This window comes from Podarcis tiliguerta (genome assembly GCF_965153285.1).
Source record: "Podarcis tiliguerta genome assembly, chromosome: 17".
In the NCBI taxonomy this organism is placed as follows: domain Eukaryota; kingdom Metazoa; phylum Chordata; class Lepidosauria; order Squamata; family Lacertidae; genus Podarcis; species Podarcis tiliguerta.
The window spans coordinates 11,457,778-11,477,153 of NC_139550.1; the positions used below are offsets into that span (position 1 = coordinate 11,457,778).

A 19,376-nucleotide genomic window follows, 5' to 3' on the forward strand; every position below is an offset into this window, starting at 1 on the left:
GAACTTGAGCAGGTGCAGCTTTTCATGCAAGCTATACCTGCTGAAATCATCTCTTTCACTCAACGATTAAAGCTACAGAAGCCTGACCCTCTTTTTCACTTCATCAACCAACTTCTTCATTACCCTGGAGTGTGTGTGTGTCCAAGTACTGCAAATGGCCCCCTGCCACACAAAGGACTGCAGAAAGTTGATGCACGTTGCCATTCAAATGGTATCAGTGCATCGCCTCATGTGATCAATTATGCAGGGCAGGGCTTGCCTTCCTCCCCATATCTGATTCAAGTTGGCACCCCTGGGCATAAGTCTCATTAAACCCATTGAGACATGCATAGAAGCAGGCAGCAGCCACCCAGTTTTCAGACACAAAACCCACCTTTAGTCCAAACATCCATTTGGGGACATGTGTCAGGAGCCCAGGCTGCCATCTTGATAACACAGCGCACAAGTCATAATTAGCTTGAAGATTTATTGCAATGCAAACAATTAGCCTTGGTCGTCTAACCAAGCGTCTGCGGCATATGAATCAGTTGACCCTTCTGAAGAATGCCTCCTGGTTCTGCAGAATATCCTGAACCTATGACCCTTACATTTCTGGATTTGCTTCCTGTCTAATACCTTTCCAATATGTTGACTCTTTGGGCTCAGATGATTAATTGCCTCCTCTTCCGGTGAAGAAATGCTATTCCTCCTGCTTTGCAAGTCTGCTAGTACTTCTTGAGCGAGCTGACTTCTCACCCTCCCACTCTCTGCTAACTCCTTATCAACATTCCATTCTGTATCAGAGAGGGAGGAGGGCTGCTCCCAGCTGTCTGACTGCTTGCTAACACATGCTGTGTTTCTCTACTTGTGGCAGGTGTGTTCATGACAACATGTATCAAAAGGACAATGCCTTGATGCAAGACATCCAAGGCAGAATAGGCTAGACATGTCCACCTTTAGGTTTAACTAAGTCCACTGAAATCAGCTCTGTGTGTGGATTGTTGTTACCGTGTGCAAGACTGCAGCCCATCCTGTTTGTGTACACATAGCTCGGGGGCAAAGCACACACTTGGTATGTCCAATATCCCAGGTTCAGTCCCCAACATCTGCAGATACAGCTGAGAAATACACCTGCCCAGGACTCTGGAGAGATGCTACCAGTCACTGTAGCAGACAATAGCAAGGTAGATGGGCCAGCTCCCTGACTATGTATTAGGCAGTTTCCTGTGTTCCTGTGCATTTAGTGTCCCGTGTGCTTAAATAATATTTTAATTGCCTTCTGAAGGACAGAGAGGACCATTATCCCCATGTAACCTGACATCCTGGTACTTCTATTGTTGGATTAAATCAGCACCTCTTACATTTAATTGGCTTTAAGGTAGTACTAAACCACTTTGCTGTCTCCGGCACTATATTACATCATATCACTGGTGAAGCGACGGAGACTGCTGTTTTCCATGGAAGCTGGTTAATTATGCTATTTTAAGAGCACCATTAAACCCTGCCAGTTTTGAATTCTGAACTTCTTTAAACTTGTGACAGTTTAATTGGCATCTTCTGCGATGAGAGACGGAGCAAAATGGAACCAGGAAAATGCGCGACACAGACATGAAGAGAGGAAAAGTGTCCATAATAAATGCACTTTAATGTCAAGTAAATGTTCAGAAAAGAAGGGGAAGATTACATTTGTTTCAAACAAGTAATTTGTGCCCCAGTAAGGAAAAGCCGTGCTGATGTTTCCATAACGTTGATGGTGCTGCCGTTTTGAAAAGCATTGTGCAAAGTGAAACCAGCAGGGAAGGAAAAGACTTAGTGCATATACATAAGGCCCTATTCAGAGAGCCAGCAGGATTGCACACACTCAACATGGGCATATTGTGACATCTCAGACCAGTCCCACACTACTAACATGTTGAGGGAAGGTCTGAAGGGGAGAATCCTGCCAAAATTACATAGTCCATCTCTCTCTCTCCATTTGAATTCTGCATGCTTCCAAGAGAATATTTAGGGAAATAACTTCCCCACCCTCACCTATCCCTATGGCCATAATTTGTTTTAAATTGTTTTTAATATTGAATTTTAAATTATTGTAACCCGCCCTAGGACCTGATGGTGAAGGCAGATAATAAATCGAAATATATTAATAAGAATTTCACCATCCTCTGCAAACAGGTTATAGTAAGGTTACCAGACATCCCCGTTTCCCGGGGACAGTCCTTTGATTTACACATCAGTCCCCTGACAAAATCCATCCCCGGAATGGGGAAGTTGAAAAGTGTCCCTGGATTTATTGGGGGGGGGGGGGAATCTGGTAAATTTAGGTTTCAGAGAGTTTCGGGAGCCCATTTTCGTTGAGTCCTACAGAAAACCAGAAGAAAGGTTGAAGGTTAGAATGTTGAAGGGCGAAATGCCAGCTGAGGTTTGAAAAACCAAATACCAAATGACCTACACAAGCTATCTACACAATTCAGCTGTTATTTTCCCCTCTTTGTAATTATGCAATTATGTACGTTCCATTTTCCTGCATCTGTGCTCTGAATGAGCATGCCGTTGTCATTTTTTAGAGATGCTGTTTTTCATACTTGAAAAAAGGAGGTTCTTTAGCATTTCATTTGTTTGGGAACAGTAAACAGTCCGGTGTCCTTTCCTTTGCTTGCTCAGCCAATTCTTCTCCCGGGGATCTGAATTTCAATGGTGCTTCTTCTATATCATGGGATGGATCAGTACTAGAGATTGGCTGTGGTACAGGTGGCACCATGATGTTTGGCTTCCTAGTGGGCAATGGGTTATCTGGATAAAACTGATCGTGCTGCTGATCACCAGATGGAGCTCCCGTGTTGGATAAATACTGCTTTAACCAGCTTCCAAAGCATGGAGTCCTCTTGAACCCAAGTGCTGCGCGTTCTCCTTTCCTAACATCTTCACCATCATGGGCTGCACTTCTGATCCCTTCAGGTGGCGGTGGTACATTTTCAGGAACAAACTTCATAGAAGCTGCCCTTTCAGATTCTCTTTTGGACTGATTTCCCCCCACGATCCAAGCAAGGACGTTGTGTCCATCACCTCGGATGCTGCTTCCATAACAGGGTGTGTTCCTGGGTGCAGGTAGACCAGTTTCATAGTTGGCTTCAGGTTCATTCTGTTTTCTTAGGTGCGATTTGGAGCACGGTGGACCAGTCTGTAGGCCTGCTATTTCCTCTCCAAATGCATCCAAGTTTTCTCTCTGTGATTTTGTTTTCCCAGTCTTTAGAGAAATATCCCTGTGATTAGACTGAATGCCGGCTGGGTAGGGGGCATGCCTGGCATGCTTTGCATGGTTGCTCTCAGGATATGTCGAGCTTCCTTTTTGCTCCCATGAAGCAAACTGGAAACGAGGAGCACTTTGCAGTGGTGCCAGTAAGTTTTCTCTTGGAACTGGAGAGTCACCTGCACAGCACAGGTGGCTGTCCGTTGTGTGTGAGGTGACAGTTCTGGGTTCTCTTGGGTAATCACCTGGGTATCTCAGTGTGTCAGAATGATGTCTTCTTTCTGCAATATCAATACTGGAGATGGGTGCTCTCCCATGCATGGCGCCCTCTGTGTCTTCAGCATGTGCTGGGTTTTTCCTGAAGTCTGTGGGGTAGGTATTAAAATAGGGTGAAGTTTCTTTCGGAGCAGATGGGCCCACCATTTGGGGGACCCAAACATCTCTTTCAGGATACTGTGGTCTGCTTTGGAGGAGAGTGCCGCTTTGTAATGGAGAATGTGGTGCTTGGTTCTCCAGATTCCTTTCTCTGGGACCAAATGCCTTGTTCACGCGATATTGGGTGTCTTCTGTTTGTCTCAAGCGTTCTGCGCCACGAACTGGAGAATGTTCTTCTGGAGTCCACCGGTTAATTTCCTCATATGGCAAATTACTTCTTTGGTTGGCTGGATTCTCCATAGAATATTTTGGATATGCATGGTGTTGAGTTGGATTGTATGGAGAGTTTCTGTACTCTCTGTCAAGATCAAGCACCTGTTTTTCTTGGGTCCATGGGTTTTGCCTGGGATATGGTTCACGCTCCTGCAGAACGTTTCTGTGATAGGTGTTTCTTTGCATCTGATTTGAAGGCAAATCTGGAGAATATGGTGGACTTTCTCTTTGGTTTGCTGGGCTCATTGTGGGTGAATGTTCTCTATCCTCCCAACCTCTGGGATAAAAGGAATGGGTTTGTTGGCCATTGAGCTCCCTTTCAGAGTAAGCAGCATGTCCCGTTCGCTGAAAAGAACCAGATGAATACATCGAGTTATACCTGGGAGGAGCATCTTGGAAGACCCGTGGATCTTCTTGGTTGTTCCACCTCCGGTTTTGTGAAGATTGAAATTGTTCTCTTTCACGATCTGGATGAATAAAGGGCTTCTCCTTCCACTCATACCGCCGGGCTTCTGTTTCAAATGGAGTTCTGCTTGTGGCTGAGACTGCTTCCTGATGGGAAAATGCGCTTGTTCGGTGCATTCCAGAAGGCTGATGCCGTTCAGTGTATTCTCTTTCATTATAGACACCCTCAACTCGTCCTGCTGAATTAAACTGCGGATCCAGGGAATGGGCTTCAGATGGGGAATGATTTAGACCATTATCCCTGTAGACTGGAACTTTATTCCACCGGCCTTGTGGATCAGAACTAGGAAAAGGCACTCTTTCTCTTTGACCTGACGGGTTCCTCTCAAGATAATGGGGTTGCCCTTGTTGCTCATATAAGTTAGGCCTATTGTTCACTGAGGGAAGGTTGCTGTTTGTATTCTGGAGATTGCCTCTGTGGTTAGAGTACTCTCCATAAGTCAAGGGATTTTTGGGGTTTTCAGTTTGGGTAGAGGGGTTTCCTCTAGAAATCAAAGCATTGTGCCTTGTATCTCCCATATCTGGTTGGGGCTTATAGACATGTGCCCCATACCCTGGGGGTTGTTGGCCCCCTGAAGGAAAGCTTTGAATGGCATTGACATCTGGAGATGGAGGCCTTTGACTTGAGGGATCAATGCCATTCCAGGTTGCTCCGTTCCTTGCTGACACATGAGCCGTGGGTGATGGTGTTGGGATCCCGTTTCCACTGAGCAAGTTCCTCTCAAGGCCTGGCGAATTAGCCCCATTGCCTGCTGAACTGAGCCCAGAAGCAGAGCCATTCGCTGCTTGGCTTGGTTGATTAGAGATGGTTGAATTTGTTTCCAAGACCGTCGAGTTGGTTGCAGGATCAGCTGTTGGGCTCTCTTTTTCTTTTGCCTCTTCAAAGTCTTGCTCAAGCATTTCTTCAGAATACGGAGCTCTGCCTCCCATCCCAAGGTAGCCATATCCATAATAGGGGGTCTGCAAATATAATTAAGAGAGTAAAATAGTTTGATACCACTCAATACAATAAAATTATTAGCAATTGTGAATGAAATGTTATTGTTAATAGAATTATAAAAGTTGTTTTAACTGTGGGTTGAAGGCCTTGACCTCAGAGCTGCACTCATCACTCAGCAGTGCTGAGCACTAGAATCAGGAAACATTAAATCCATGTGGTCTGTGCATCCTGACCTTCCTGAAGGTCAAGGGGAGGGAGGGCTCCCAAGTGAACATTACAACAGGAGAATGTAGAAGGATGCCTCAGAAGTCCTCTTTCCTGCAGCTTCATATATAGTTTAGCTCACACCATCCCAATTATATCAAATTGTATTTACCCCTTCTTCATTGCTGGCAGGTGCCTGTCCAAATGGCATACGCTGGAGAAAAAGAAAATCGAGTAAGTTTGGATAGACTTTGCAGGGAGGGCATAGGAATTAAATTGCTCAGCTATTCTAAAACATAAAGACCAGGGTCTAAGCACACATGATGTGTTGAAATTTGCAAGGTTCTCCCTCGCTTCTCAGACACGAGCTATCTGACGAATAATGAGGGACAGATTCATACCCACCCACCACACTACAAAAAAGTGTTTAACATCTTCCCCCTTTGTTCTACTGAATTCGTTTCTTTATATTTCTAATCAAAGAATCAACAGCATTTTGGATTCACTGTATGGATCTATATTAGTTTCACAGGGGTTGTTTATTTATTTTTATAACTTTTTCAGAACCACAACAACACACAGCCCATGGTGATACTAATAGAATTCAGACAAAGGCATTGTCAATCAATCATTCCTGATTAAACAAGCCACTTTAGCTATGGGATAGAGCTAAGTGGTCCCCAAAATTGTCCCCACTACCCCCGAAGCCTTTAAATGGAATATCTTACTCCCTGATATGGACCAAATGGTTGCTGTTGGAAGCCTCCATGACCAAACATCTACAATGCAGGAGAAAAACAGCCAGGTTAGCATAATTGTAATTTAACGAGGAAGTGACACCAATTCCATTCATCATCCATCCTTTTATTTGTATGCCTCCTTTCCATAATTAAATCATGCTCAAGGCGGCTTACAACATGACAAGATTTATGTAATTAGAGTGACCAAGAAGATAAGAGAGAACGGGGAGAGATCTAAGAGACACAACAATACAGAAAAATGCAGCCCCCTGATACTGCTTAAGTTTTTCATGGATTCTTCCTTCCACCCCTAATCACATGACAGATCATTTTGGCACCTGTTGACTCTACCATAAGAACTACTGGTGTTTTCCAGTGTTTTCATGGTACAAAAACATGGATCATAATGGAACTGCATAATTTTTACAAGGAATCTCCTCAAAATCACCCAACCACAGGCGTGGTTTCTGATTTATTGGTGGTTAGCTTGTCTTCCTATGTAAACAAAAATCACAAATATCTGTGAGGAAGCGTGCATTGGACCAATGTTGTCATGGTGCTGGCAACAAATCCACTGAAGAAATCTTAGTAGATTAACCATGTGAATTTTCAGTGATCAGCTCAATTTGCATACAGTACTGACTCAACGATGGTGCTGAGGGGGTAGGCATTCTTTCAGATAAGGTACATATGTGTCACAATGGGGATCATTTTCAAAAGTATGATTATTGGCAGTTAATGATATTAATGAATCCATCAATATACTGCTTAATGCCAAAATGAGTTTCTAAGCACTTCCTCCCATGTCTGAGAGGAGAAAGCTTTGGCTGCCCCGAGAAAGCATCTTCCACCTGTGAATTTAGAATAATTTAACTTAGAAGCATTTTTATTTTAAGGAGAGATCTGCTGGCCAATTAATCAAAAACAATAAAATACCCCACAACAAAAATGATTGTCAAATTTCTCTGCGTTCACCTGAGGGAAGTGCCAAGGATATTGTTGCTGTGGAGGGAATACCTGGAGGGGGAAAGAGAAGGTGTCATTATTACAAAATCTAACACTCCCTGCCAAAAAAAAGTCACTATGTAATGATTACAATAAAAAAGAATATTGTGATTCCACCTACATTTCCAGCTATCATTGTTTTGCTTAAAATGACCACCGAGAGTAGCTTCTGTTCTGTTGGTTTACCTGAGACCACATAACATCCCCCCTTTAATGTGGAAAATGTCCAAAACTAAGGCTGTGTTCACACCATACATTTAAGACATGCACCCTTCCGGAAAGAAACACGAGAACTGTAGTTCACCCCCACACTGCGCCCTTAACAAACTACATTTCCTGGGATGCTTTGTGGGGGGAAATGTGCTTTAAACGTATGGTGTATACAGTCCAGTGTTGGCACATGTGCAATACTTTACATGCTCTCAGTTTTCTTCCTCTTATACCCCTCCTTTTTGATGCGTATGTCCTATAATCATAGCCTAAAAAGGAAAACTAGGGTTGCCACCTGTGTCTTTTTCCTGTGTCTTTAGGGTGGCCCCTTACACATGGGCAGAAGAGGGCACAATTTAGACATAATTTTTGTAATTTGCATAGAAAGAAAGTGAATCTGCCCATAGCGGGAAGACTGTGACCAAGTGACATTAGGGCCAGCTCAGTCTGCCATCCAAATACTAATTTCAAGGCCACAGCTCTCCCATCTTGGGGTTCTTTATTTTTAACCCATATACGGGCAGAGCAATCCTTCAAATAGAGAATGCCTTCAAATATAGGACGCTCCACCGTAAAGTAGGCCAAGGGGTCACCTTAACATTTTGTGACAGGTAAAAAATTTGCAGCTTCTTCCCCTGGCCTGGAAATGCAGCGATGGGAGTAAGGGTTGAAGGCAAGGATTGACCCAAGACATATTGTTGCCTGAGGCAAAGGTCAATATGGCACCTCCTCTCAGCCCTGGTCCATGTACAGAAGCTGACTGGACTGGCAGCCAGCTCTTACTTCAATGGGACAGCATGATCCGCCACCCACCTGAGCAAAGCAAATTATATTAGGAGCTTCAGGAAAGGTTGTGTGGAACTCACAGCTCTGTCCTCCAACAGAGGGAAGTGTGCGTGTGTGTGTGTGGCTTCCACTGCTGCCCTACAACATCTGCTGCCTGAAGCAGATCCCTCATTCTGGCCAATGATAGGGCCGTCCCTGCTGATCCCTTGTACTGGCAGACGGTGAAATGCCGGGGACATTGGAGCAATTCCCCCTAGATCCAACTTGCTTGTTTACCTGAGGCTGTTGCTGCTTCCCCCTTTGGGGTTGATGAACCAGCACTTGTTGGTGAGTCTGAGAAGGGTAGGTATTTTGAGGCTGCTTTGGTGGCGGCTGTAATCGTGGTTGTGGCTGCGGACGCCTCGGATGTTGTGGTTTTAACTGCGGCCTTGGCTGCGGCCTGACGTTTGGCTGCCTGGCCACTGGAGTTTGGTGAGGCTTACGTTGGGGCAGCCTAGCGACTTGATGCACTGGTGTCTGCTGTGGCCAGAGGAGAAATCTCTGCTGGGGCAACATAGGCTGCTGGGGGAACATCTGCGGGAAACCCGAGCGGTAGCCATATAAAGAAGCTGCCAAATGAGCCAGCTGAAATGTGATTAAAAGAGAAATAAAAGCAGCACATGGTGAGAAAGCATTTCTGATTGGAGTGTTGGTCTAAGACCACTGAAACCCAGGTTCAGATACCTTCTCTGCCATGAAGTTCGCTGGATAGCCTTGGGTCTCCCTCAACCCTACCTCACAGGGTTGTCATGAGGATAAATTGAAGGAGAGCCATATACGTCGCACTGAGATCCTTAGTGGCAAGGCAGGATATACAGTGGTGCCTCGCAAGACGAAATTAATTCGTTCCGCGAGTCTCTTCGTCTAGCGGTTTTTTCGTCTTGCGAAGCAACCCTATTAGCGTCTTAGCGGATTAGCGCTATTAGCGGTTTAGTGGCTATTAGCGGCTATTAAAGGCTTAAGGGATTAGCGGATTAGCTGCTAAAAGGCTATTAGCGGTTTAGCAGCTTAGAAAAAGGGGGTGGGGAGCGGAAAAAAATCTCAAGACTCGCAAGACATTTTCGTCTTGCGAAGCAAGCCCATAGGGAAATTCGTCCTGCGAAGCGCATTGAAAAACGGAAAACCCTTTCGTCTAGCGGGTTTTCCGTCTTGCGAGGCATTCGTCTTGTGGGGTACCACTGTACATGTTTTTAAATACCGTATTTTTTGCTCTATAAGACTCACTTTTTCCCTCCTAAAAAGTAAGGGGAAATGTATGTGCGTCTTATGGAGCGAATGCAGGCTGCGCAGCTATCCCAGAAGCCAGAACAGCAAGAGGGATTGCTGCTTTCACTGCGTCTTGTGGTCTGGTGCGTCTTATAGAGCGAAAAATACGGTATGTGTTGGAAGCTGCCCAGAGTGGCTGGGGCAATCCAGTCAGATGGGTGCGGTACAAATTATAAAGAAATAATAATAAAAACATGTAATAAAATCATAGAATAATAGAGTTGAAAGGGATCATTATTCCAACTCTCTGCAATGCAGGAATCTTTTGTCCAATGTGGGGCTTGAACTCACAGCCCTAAGATTAAGAGCCTCATGGTCTACTGACTGAGCTATCCTCTGAAGTATAGAAAGTGTACGTTTCAAGAACCAAGAAAAGAGTGAACTTACTTGTGGGGAATTCATGTAGCCATATGGACCAAACTGCATCATCTGTGAAGAAATATACCTGTCAGAATGTGTTTCATTTGAATCTGACTCTCCGTGAACAACAGTATTTAAACAGAACCGGTTTTCAATTGAATCAACTTGATTCTAGTCCCGTTGGCTTCACTAGCACTGTGGGAGGGTAAATTATCCCTGGCCCGCATCCTGTCAGTCATTTTAAAATGCTGGAAGTGATAAATTATTTTCCAAGCCTGCCGAACCTCACTTGTTTCCAGAGCTGCCTAGACCATGGGTAGGCAAACTAAGGCCCAGGGGCCGGATCCGGCCCAATCGCCTTCTAAATCCGGCCCGCAGATGGTCCAGGAATCAGCGTGTTTTTACATGAGTAGAATGTGTCCTTTTATTTAAAATGCATCTCTGGGTTATTTGTGGGGCATAGGAATTCGTTCATCCCCCCCCCCCCCAAAAAAAATATAGTCCGGCCCCCCACAAAGTCTGAGGGACAGTGGACCGGCCCCCTGCTGAAAAAGTTTGCTGACCCGGCCCTAGACAATAAGCTGAGAACTACAGCTGTACACAAACAAACTTGAAATGGGCAAATTTGAACCCAGGCATGGAGGATTCTGCCTAGGGTGGACAGGGGTAAAGGAAGGCAGGGCTCAAACCCCCCCCCCCACCTGACAAGCTACACCTGAGTTTCAGTCTTCTACACAACAAATAAAGGTGCAAGAGTCCTGTCCTGTTCTGTTTTTCACCTGGCCGCTCTAATGCTGCCAGTTGTTGAGTTCATCAAGGGAAATTGTTTGCATAAGAGAGTGTGTGAGACTGTTGCTTCCCTTTGGGGACGGGGTGTATATATAATGGAACAGAGGTGAGTTGAACTCTCCAGAATTTCAGGCAGGGTTTTTTCCTAGCCATACTTAGGACTCAGCTATACAGTTGGAAATATAATGTTTTAAGTGCATTATACAAATGTAACCTTAGGTGGCGCTGGTGAGCTAATGGCAAATTCCATATATATATTTTACGTTTTTTTTAAAAGCAGCATTTTTCTAAATATCTGTATAGATTCAGACCTGGATATGCCAATGATTGAATCTCAGACTTTCTCTGCCGCTATGGTCCTTCCCTTTTATTTACCTCTGGCTTTAGCCATCTGTGAGTCAGGGTTCTCCATTACTATGAAGCAGTGTTTACTAGCTAAAACAGACTAAACCACCTGCAAGGGGCTTGGATTATTGGGGGACAGAGTAGCCGCTGGAAATACAGAGCTGGATAAATCTGGTTGAATGAGAAAAATGGAAGGAAATTTACTTACTTCTTCACTCTTACTTCCAAATCCCGCCTTACGGGGTTTGCGCAGCTATGGTAGAAACAAAGAAAAAGTGGTGCTGAGTGATCACACAGAGGAAAATATAAAAAGGGGGAGGCATAGCAAATTGGCTGGGTCTGAAATGCTCACCGACATGGCAAAAGCTGTGCCCATGAGGCAAAGATACAGGACGGTTAGCTTCATCCTTCACCTTTTCCGGCCTATAAAAAAACATACACACAATCAACAGTCCATCACATATATTGGGCCATTCATTTTAGCACACTGCCTTGATTATATCATGCAATAATTTTAAGAGTGGGCATCTTCAGGCATTCTTTACTGTAAATCAGCAGCCTAGTCTTCATTCTGGTTACATGACTAGGGGTGGAGGAGACATTTGTGTGGCCTGCATGTTAATACAAACCTACCTAAAAGGCAGATAGTAATTCACCAGGTTATGGAAGACTGACATAGCCTAATTCTAAGATACGTAGAATAGTTGAAAGTGAAGCAGGGACAGATTTTGGCATACCTCAGCAAACAGATCCTGGCATACCTGATGTTGACTATGTCTTGAAAACGTCGTCTCCTTTACCATGGAGACTCAGAACTGAACTGCGTAAGAAGACACCCCACAAACGACACCTGAGAGAAACGCAGGACAGTTATTTTTTATAATTGCCAAGCACAGGGGTGGGGAAGCTGCGAACCTCCAGGTGAGGATGGACTCCAACTCCTGTCACCCCTAATTATTACCTACACCTCAACGGGACATCTCAGAATTACAGAAGCAATCCCAGCCTCTGACTGGATCCTGGGATGTCCTGTTTTGGCTCTCACAAGAGCACGGCCCCCAAAAATCGCTCGTTAGAGCCACCTGCGAGACCCCAAGAGTTGTTTGTTCCAAATTTCCTCTGCAGCATGTAATTGGCCATGCAAGCTGGGGCTGCAACAACATCTGAAGGGCCAGCTGTTCCCCACTACTGCAATAAAAAGGTAAAGGGACCCCTGACCATTAGGTCCAGTCGTGGCCGACTCTGGGGTTGCGGCGCTCATCTTGCTTTATTGGCCGAGGGAGCCGGCGTACAGCTTCCGGGTCATGTGGCCAGCATGACTAAGCCGCTTCTGGCAAACCAGAGCAACGCGCGGAAACACCATTTATCTTCCCGCCGGAGCGGTACCTATTTATCTACTTGCATTTTGACATGCTTTCGAACTGCTACGTTGGCAGGAGCAGGGACAGGAGCTCACCCCGTCATGGGGATTTGAACCACCGACCTTCTGATCGGCAAGTCCTAGGCTCTGTGGTTTAACCCACAGCGCCACCACCACTGCAATAGGGTTCTGCTAAATAATGCTTTAGGGAGCAGCTGTATCTTCCCAGCCTGTCTGCTGTGGGGCTGCTTGATCCTGTGAATTTCCCTCCCTATTAGTGGAAAGTGCCTGACTGGGGTAGCAGAAAGGTCCATCACCATTACTCCTCTGGCTTGTAGCTGGCATGGGTATTTTCCTCCTGCTGAAAGCAACAGGAGGGTGGGGATCAAGAAAGTTATACTGGGAAGGAAGGGGGGGGGGGAAGAAGACACCCAACTCTTTCCCCACTGACTGTCCTGGACCTGGCAGGCTGTAGGAAGTTCTGTCTCCTTCCCCATGGGTGTGGAAACCCTCCTGAATTAACTTTATTGTATGTCCCACATATAAGACATTCTCTCTCTCTCATGCATGTGTGTGCATGTGTGCACACATTCTAGAGTGCGGGCTGAGTTGCCCCACAAAAATTAACTGTTTTCACATAACAAATTATTCCAACAAATCATCTCCATTATATTTCCCCCCATTTCCCCCCTCCCCCCACATACCCTCCCCGCTATGACTTCCCTCAGCTCCTCTCTGATTTTTTAATACATATTATTCTCTGCATGTTGCAAAGATCCTTCAGTTATCCATCTATTATATTAGCAACAATAAATGTGTGTATGTTTATTCAAAACCTGCCAAGGAGTCCAGTTCATTTTGTGTGTTTTTTTAAAGTACTTTGTAAAAGGTCCCCATTCTTCTTTAAAGTCACAGTTGTCCTTGTCACGCAGTTTGTACGTCAATTTCGCCAACTCCGCATAGTCCATCAATTTCCCTTGCCACTAATCTTTTGTCAGGGTTTCCTCATTCTTCCGTCCTTCTGCTATTAAGACTCTGACCAGAGTTGCCCCATACACCTTTAAGCTGCTCTGAACTCAGAGACAGTGCTGCTGTTATATATGTGTAGCATAATAACCCATTTCAACCATGATTGTTTATTTACTAGTTATACAATAATTTACGAATTTCCTTTCTGTCCCCAAGGTGGTATACTGTTTAAAAATGTGCAGCATAATAGTATAAAGCAACAATACAGATGTCAGGGCTGGCTCCTGGTCCCAGCTCACAGAGGACCAACGCTGGCTGGTATTTATGTACAAAAGTCTTTATTGAAGTACAGTTTCCATTTCCACGCCGCAGCGCTCCATCCCTACGTCTAAACTTTAGACCGGCGAAGCTCCCTCTGAGTCCCCGCCCCCTGTACACCAGTTTAAGACTCTAGCTTTACTCCACCTCTTCTTTCTCCTCTGGGTCCTGTTGCCCTCCGGGGCCCCTGTCTCCCTGGATTCCTCTGAGGCTGACGATGACGACCCCCCTGACTCCTCCCGCTCTCTTCTGCGGGCTTTAGGACCTGGCTCTCTTCCCGGGCTGCCCACTGTGCCTCCCTCCTGTACATTTGAACTTGGCGCGCGCGTTTAACTTTCCTGATGACCGTTTCCTCACTCCCCGACGGAGGTGTGGTCAATCCTGCCTCATGTTCTCCCGCTGGCAGCGCTCCACCTGATCCCGATGCCTGGGACTCCTCCCCCCTACTGCCCTCTGGGGGGGACGCGGGCCCTGATTTCCAACTGCTACTCTCTGAGTCTCCTCTGGCCCCTTCTTCCCGAGGTGTCCCCCTGGGCACTCCCCTTGCCCTGACCATGGGGGCCCCTTTCTGTGAATCCTCCGAGTCACTGGAGAGAGAGGAGACCTCGGACTACTGTCGTCGCTGACATTTCCTTCAGACTCCTCCCCCTCGCTCTCCGTTTCCTCCCTCTCCTGTGACTCTGCTCCTGAACCCCTGACAACAGATAATAAAACCCCCCAGTAATTACAGAACTGAGCTATGACTTCAATAGGGAGCAGGGCTGAGGGTGGTGGCCCAAGTCCCTCCCCCATTCCATAAAGTGGACTGCCAGAAAGCTCAATCTCCACAGTGGCCAGTCTGTCGCCACACACTTCTCTTGCCTTGGAGTTGACATCTGGAGGACCAACTGAAACTCTCTCACCCAGGCACCTTCAGTGGCTGACACCCAGTTCATAATTCCATAACTTGTTTAATTTCTTGTCTTTTTACCCTTTCTGAAATGGCATTTACAGCCAGTTGATGGTTGCCTCCTTTAAATAATGGTTATTATTTGTACCCCATCCATCTGACTGGGTTGCCCCAGCCACTCTGGGCACACTGAGTCTATTGATAACATGGGTTTGAGTATGTGTCATCTGATCCATGTGTTTTCATTGGTTTGATTCCATTCAGGTAAATGCACTTGTTACCTGGATGTAGTAGGTATATAAGACTATACAGTGTTTGATAAATATATTCCCAGAAGAGGCACAGGAAGATATGATGCCTCTGCTATTTCACACCCAGGGTTGGATTTAGGTTTGATGAGGCCCTAAGCTACTGAAAGTAATGGGGCCCTTTATATGTCCAGCTGTCCTTTGTCACCAACAAATTGTCACTGTTTTTTGTGTTGAATATATGCTATATGGTAATTTATGGACCTACAGTGGTACCTTGGTTTGCAACCATTTTGGATTACAACCACGTCAAACCAGAAGTGTGTGTCCCTTTTTTTGGATTACAACCCATTTTTTAAATTACAACCCCCCCCCCCTTTTTTGGGGGGGCCCAATTGGTGAAAGCACTCCTTGGGTTGCAACCTGTTTCAGTTTACAACCAGACCTCTGGAACGGATTATGATTGTAAAGAAAGGTACCACTGTAATAGGTACCTAAAGCCATTTGCACATAACAAAATATGTATTTTTATCAAAGTAATTGTTGAACTGAAATACAATTAAGAAGAAGTATATTCATAGTGAGATACAATTAAGAAGAAGTATATTTTGTGGGGGGCAAGAGAATGGGGCCCTAAGCTATAGCTTGTTTAGCTTATACGTAAATCCGGCACTGTTCACACCCTGCCCCACGGAGAAAGTAAGTCCACAGCTGGAGTAGAAGTTTAGCCTCTCTAGTCTGCGAGCCTAAGAGATCTTGCATAAGTAGAACATTGCAAAATCTACAGATCACGCAGAAGAGATTAACACATGCCCCTAGGGACATTTATGCACATTTACCCCCAGCAGAAGTTCCACATCAGATCTGCTACTGTGGACAACTCCATCTTTTAGGTTCAAAAATGAACGCATTACAGTGGTACCTCTGGTTACGAACTTAATTCCTTCCAGAGGTCCGTTCTTAAACTGAAACCATACTTAACCTGAGGTACCACTTTAGCTAATGGGGCCTCCCGCTGCTGGCGGCTGGCAGTGGCTGCCGATTTCTGTTCTCACCCTGAGGTAAAGTTCTTAACCCAAGGTACTACTTCTGGGTTAGCAGAGTCTGTAACCTGAAGTCTTTGTAACCCAAGGTGTTTGTAACCCGAAGTACCACTGTACCATATAGATAGAAGTAACGAGCTTTATTTATATTTTAAAACAGAATTGGGTTGCAAATCTCAAAACACAGTGAAAAATCTAAATATTTTGTATCATGCAGGATAGACATTGGGAAGATCAGGCAATATACATAACAACAAAATCCCAAGAAACATCGCATCACCAACCATCCTTGTTTTCAAACAGTTTAAATAAAAAAGACAAATTACTGACATTTACAAAGTTGATACAGCAAAGGAAGCATGGCAAAAGCCATACCTAAGAATTTTCGCTTTTAGATAGCCCCAATTGCATGTTGGATTGGGGCCCCACTGCCTTTTTTAACATTGATTTACAGTGCAAACCTATACCTGTCTACACAGAAGTATGCCCCACTGAGTTTGATTGGATTTATTCCTAAATTAGTAGGTCCCATGGATGAATGTTTAAATCTCTCCTGTGGGAATCAGTGGTACTTGTCACATAACTCTGATTGGACTGTGCTGTTGTTGTTATTATGATTTTAAACCTAAAGCAATATCTATTTTGCTGCACAGTATTTGCAAAGTAATGAAAAAAATGACATCAATTAATACATCACGCGGTCACTGATTGTTCCTTTTTCAATTAATCAACCATTATGCTCTTTAGCAAAGTAAAACGCAAATTTCAAAAATCAGAATGAAGGGGAGTCATATGAAATAGAATTACCTCTTAAATGTGGGGAAGCATTCTTGGGATCCTGAGATGGGATGAGGGGGGAAAACAACTTAAGACTGAAAATCGAAGCAATTTGCTCTCCATTCTAAAATCATCTGCAGGGCAACATTTAAATGTTGTTTTTGCAAGGTTGGAGCCAATCAGTGCTCGTGAGACATTTGACGTCACTCTAGGCTACAGCCAGGCAGTTGATACTGTATGTAAGGTCTTGCATATGTTATTACAGGAGCTGCCAAATCTCAAAGTCTCTTATTATGTTTAATAACAAGTCATGGGGAGGAAAAGCTTACAGTGCAATCCTATACATGTCTTCTCAGCAGTAAGTCTCTTTGGGTTCAGTGGAGCTTATTCCTGGATAGGGATGGACAAAGCTGTCCTTTCTGCTTTCTCTCATTTTCCTAATCTTAAACTGAGTTCTTCATATTTCTGCAGTACTTTGTGAGGTTTTATTTTTCAGATCGTTATGAAAAAATGTCAGCATTTTAGTGTGAATTTTTCCTAATAAAGGGTTTGTTAAGGTGCATATTTTTGCAAGCAATTTCCCCTTGTATAATGCATTTTTGTGTGTTGTTTTCTAATATATGTATTTTATGCACACATTATCCTCGTGTGTACATTTTGGTGTGTACACATTACTTGACCAGAGAACTGCATTGCAAACTTCACAGAAGTACAAATTTCATAGGATGGCTAAAATCTGGGGGACGGGTGCATTTTGGTTCATGCATTGCCTTGAGAAATGCAAATTAGGTACAATGCAAACAAAATTGAGTTTCTCCTCCATCCCTACTCCCAGGTAAATGGATATAGAAGTGTAGCCTTGGAACAGCAACTTCAAGAAACTACATGACCATATTCAAATAATAGCTAAACTTGCATCGAAAGAGGGTTCATTAATTGCATTGAAAAAAAAGAAGCTTTGAGAAAGCACTGTTTTACAGAAATCAAATAATTTACGTATCAAGCTAGTAAGGTAAAGGTAAAGGTACCCCTGCCCATACGGGCCAGTCTTGCCAGACTCTAGGGTTGTGCGCTCATCTCACTCTATAGGCCAGGAGCCAGCGCTGTCCGCAGACACTTTCGGGTCACGTGGCCAGCGTGACAAGCTGCATCTGGCGAGCCAGCACAGCACACGGAACGCCGTTTACCTTCCCGCTGGTCCCTATTTATCTACTTGCACCCGGAGGTGCTTTCGAACTGCTAGGTTGGCAGGCGCTGGGACCGAACGACGGGAGTGCACCCCGCCGCGGGGATTCGAACCGCCAACCATGCGATCGGCAAGTCCTAGGCGCTGAGGTTTTACCCACAGTGCCACCTGCTTGGCTCAATCAAGCTAGTAAGGCATAGTAAATAATATGCACTGCTATATGTGCATCCATCCATATAAGCATATGCAGCCCAATGGCCTTATTCATGCATCACTTTAAACCATATAGTAAACTATGGTTTAAATGAAAATCTTTAGCATGGTGGCGTAAGCTGCTGAAATTGTGGGCACTATCTTCTTCCCCCACTCCTGCTGCTACCACACTGCTGGGAAACAAACCATGGTCTGGCTGGGTGGTAAGTCCAAACTCAGGTTCATGGTTTGTTTTTCCTGAATGAAAAACAAGTGATTGTCACCAGTGCTGTATGCAATTACAGATTGATGCTGAATGTACTCTTTGGAATAGTCCCTGTTCACAATGGGTAAATAATGCGTTCAGCCCTACAGTATTTAATTGATTAGTTCATTGGATTAAAAAATTGGATTAAAAACACTTTAATCTGCTAAAAACATACCTCTGATGAATTGGTCAGCAGGTTTTTGGTTTTTTTAATGCAATTATTTTTAATTATATATTTTAATTATTTTTAAAGCTCACGCTTTCAAAAACTGGGCCGGTGCAAGACGTTTTGGCACCTGATGCGAAGCACAAAATGGCACCCCTCCTCTCTCGTCAGGGAAGGAATGAGTGAAGATCTAGATCAGGAGCAAGCGGGGAATGAAGATCTACATCGGAATCTGCTGCCCCTGTGGATCCTGTCATCCAGAGGTGCCAGGGCGATTGGGGGGGGGGTTCGGTGTCACACGTGTGATGTCCCAATGTCCCAGTGTTTTGTGTGTGATGTCGGGACATTGGGGGGAGCTGGACGGGGGAGCCAAATGTGGTGGCTGCGTGGCTTCAATGGCCAGTGACACCTCCTCCTGGTGTCAATTCTCTTTTCCCTCTGCTGCAGGAGGAGAAGGAGCTGGCCGCTGGAGCTCTGTCATGGTTGGCTGTGGCTATGCCTCTACGCTTTTGGGGCATTGGGAGCCCCCCTGGCCCCTACCCCAAAAATATAGGGGGGACAAAGGGGAGCTGGTGTCCCCAGGAGCTGGTGCTCCTACTGCCATCTGAGGCAGTCACCTCACCTTGCCTCATGAGTGGGCTGGCCCTGCAACCAGTGTTATCCTGCAAGAGTTAATGCCCTCTTCTATTTCAACCTGGAAGCAATTGCTCTTCTAAGAAGATGCATGCTGCAAACTGGTGCGCATCACCTTAAAAACAAAGAAATTCTTTTCTTTGTAGAACTGTTGGTTTTGTCTCACATGCAAGACTTCATGCAGACTTAATTGATTCATCAGCTTAAACCTGTAATCAAACACAATGCAAAACCTATACAGAAGTAATCCTCAATGGGGTCAAATAGATTTATTCCCGGGTATAATGGGTTATGCCCTAAGATT

At 44.9% G+C, this 19,376-nt stretch overlaps 2 protein-coding genes across 2 annotated transcripts; both read right to left on the reverse strand.

The window, feature by feature from the left end:
• Positions 1-6: 6 nt before the first annotated feature.
• Positions 7-5,269, reverse strand: ENAM (enamelin; the record flags this gene model as incomplete). The annotated part of the gene is made up of 1 exon (XM_083419701.1): positions 7-5,269. One exon carries the CDS (start codon positions 5,267-5,269, stop codon positions 2,588-2,590), a length of 2,682 nt encoding a protein of 893 aa, XP_083275827.1. The 3' UTR covers positions 7-2,587.
• A 371-nt stretch (positions 5,270-5,640) lies between these two features.
• LOC310667802 (uncharacterized protein) lies at positions 5,641-16,863 on the reverse strand (the record flags this gene model as incomplete). Its single annotated transcript, XM_083420759.1, has 9 exons — positions 16,658-16,863; positions 11,785-11,873; positions 11,376-11,446; positions 11,232-11,276; positions 9,917-9,958; positions 8,501-8,848; positions 7,199-7,240; positions 6,212-6,262; positions 5,641-5,697 (listed from the first exon to the last, which is right to left on the reverse strand). Exons 3-9 carry the CDS (start codon positions 11,427-11,429, stop codon positions 5,641-5,643), a joined length of 639 nt encoding a protein of 212 aa, XP_083276885.1. The 5' UTR covers positions 11,430-11,446; positions 11,785-11,873; positions 16,658-16,863.
• Between the last annotated feature and the right edge of the window lie 2,513 nt (positions 16,864-19,376).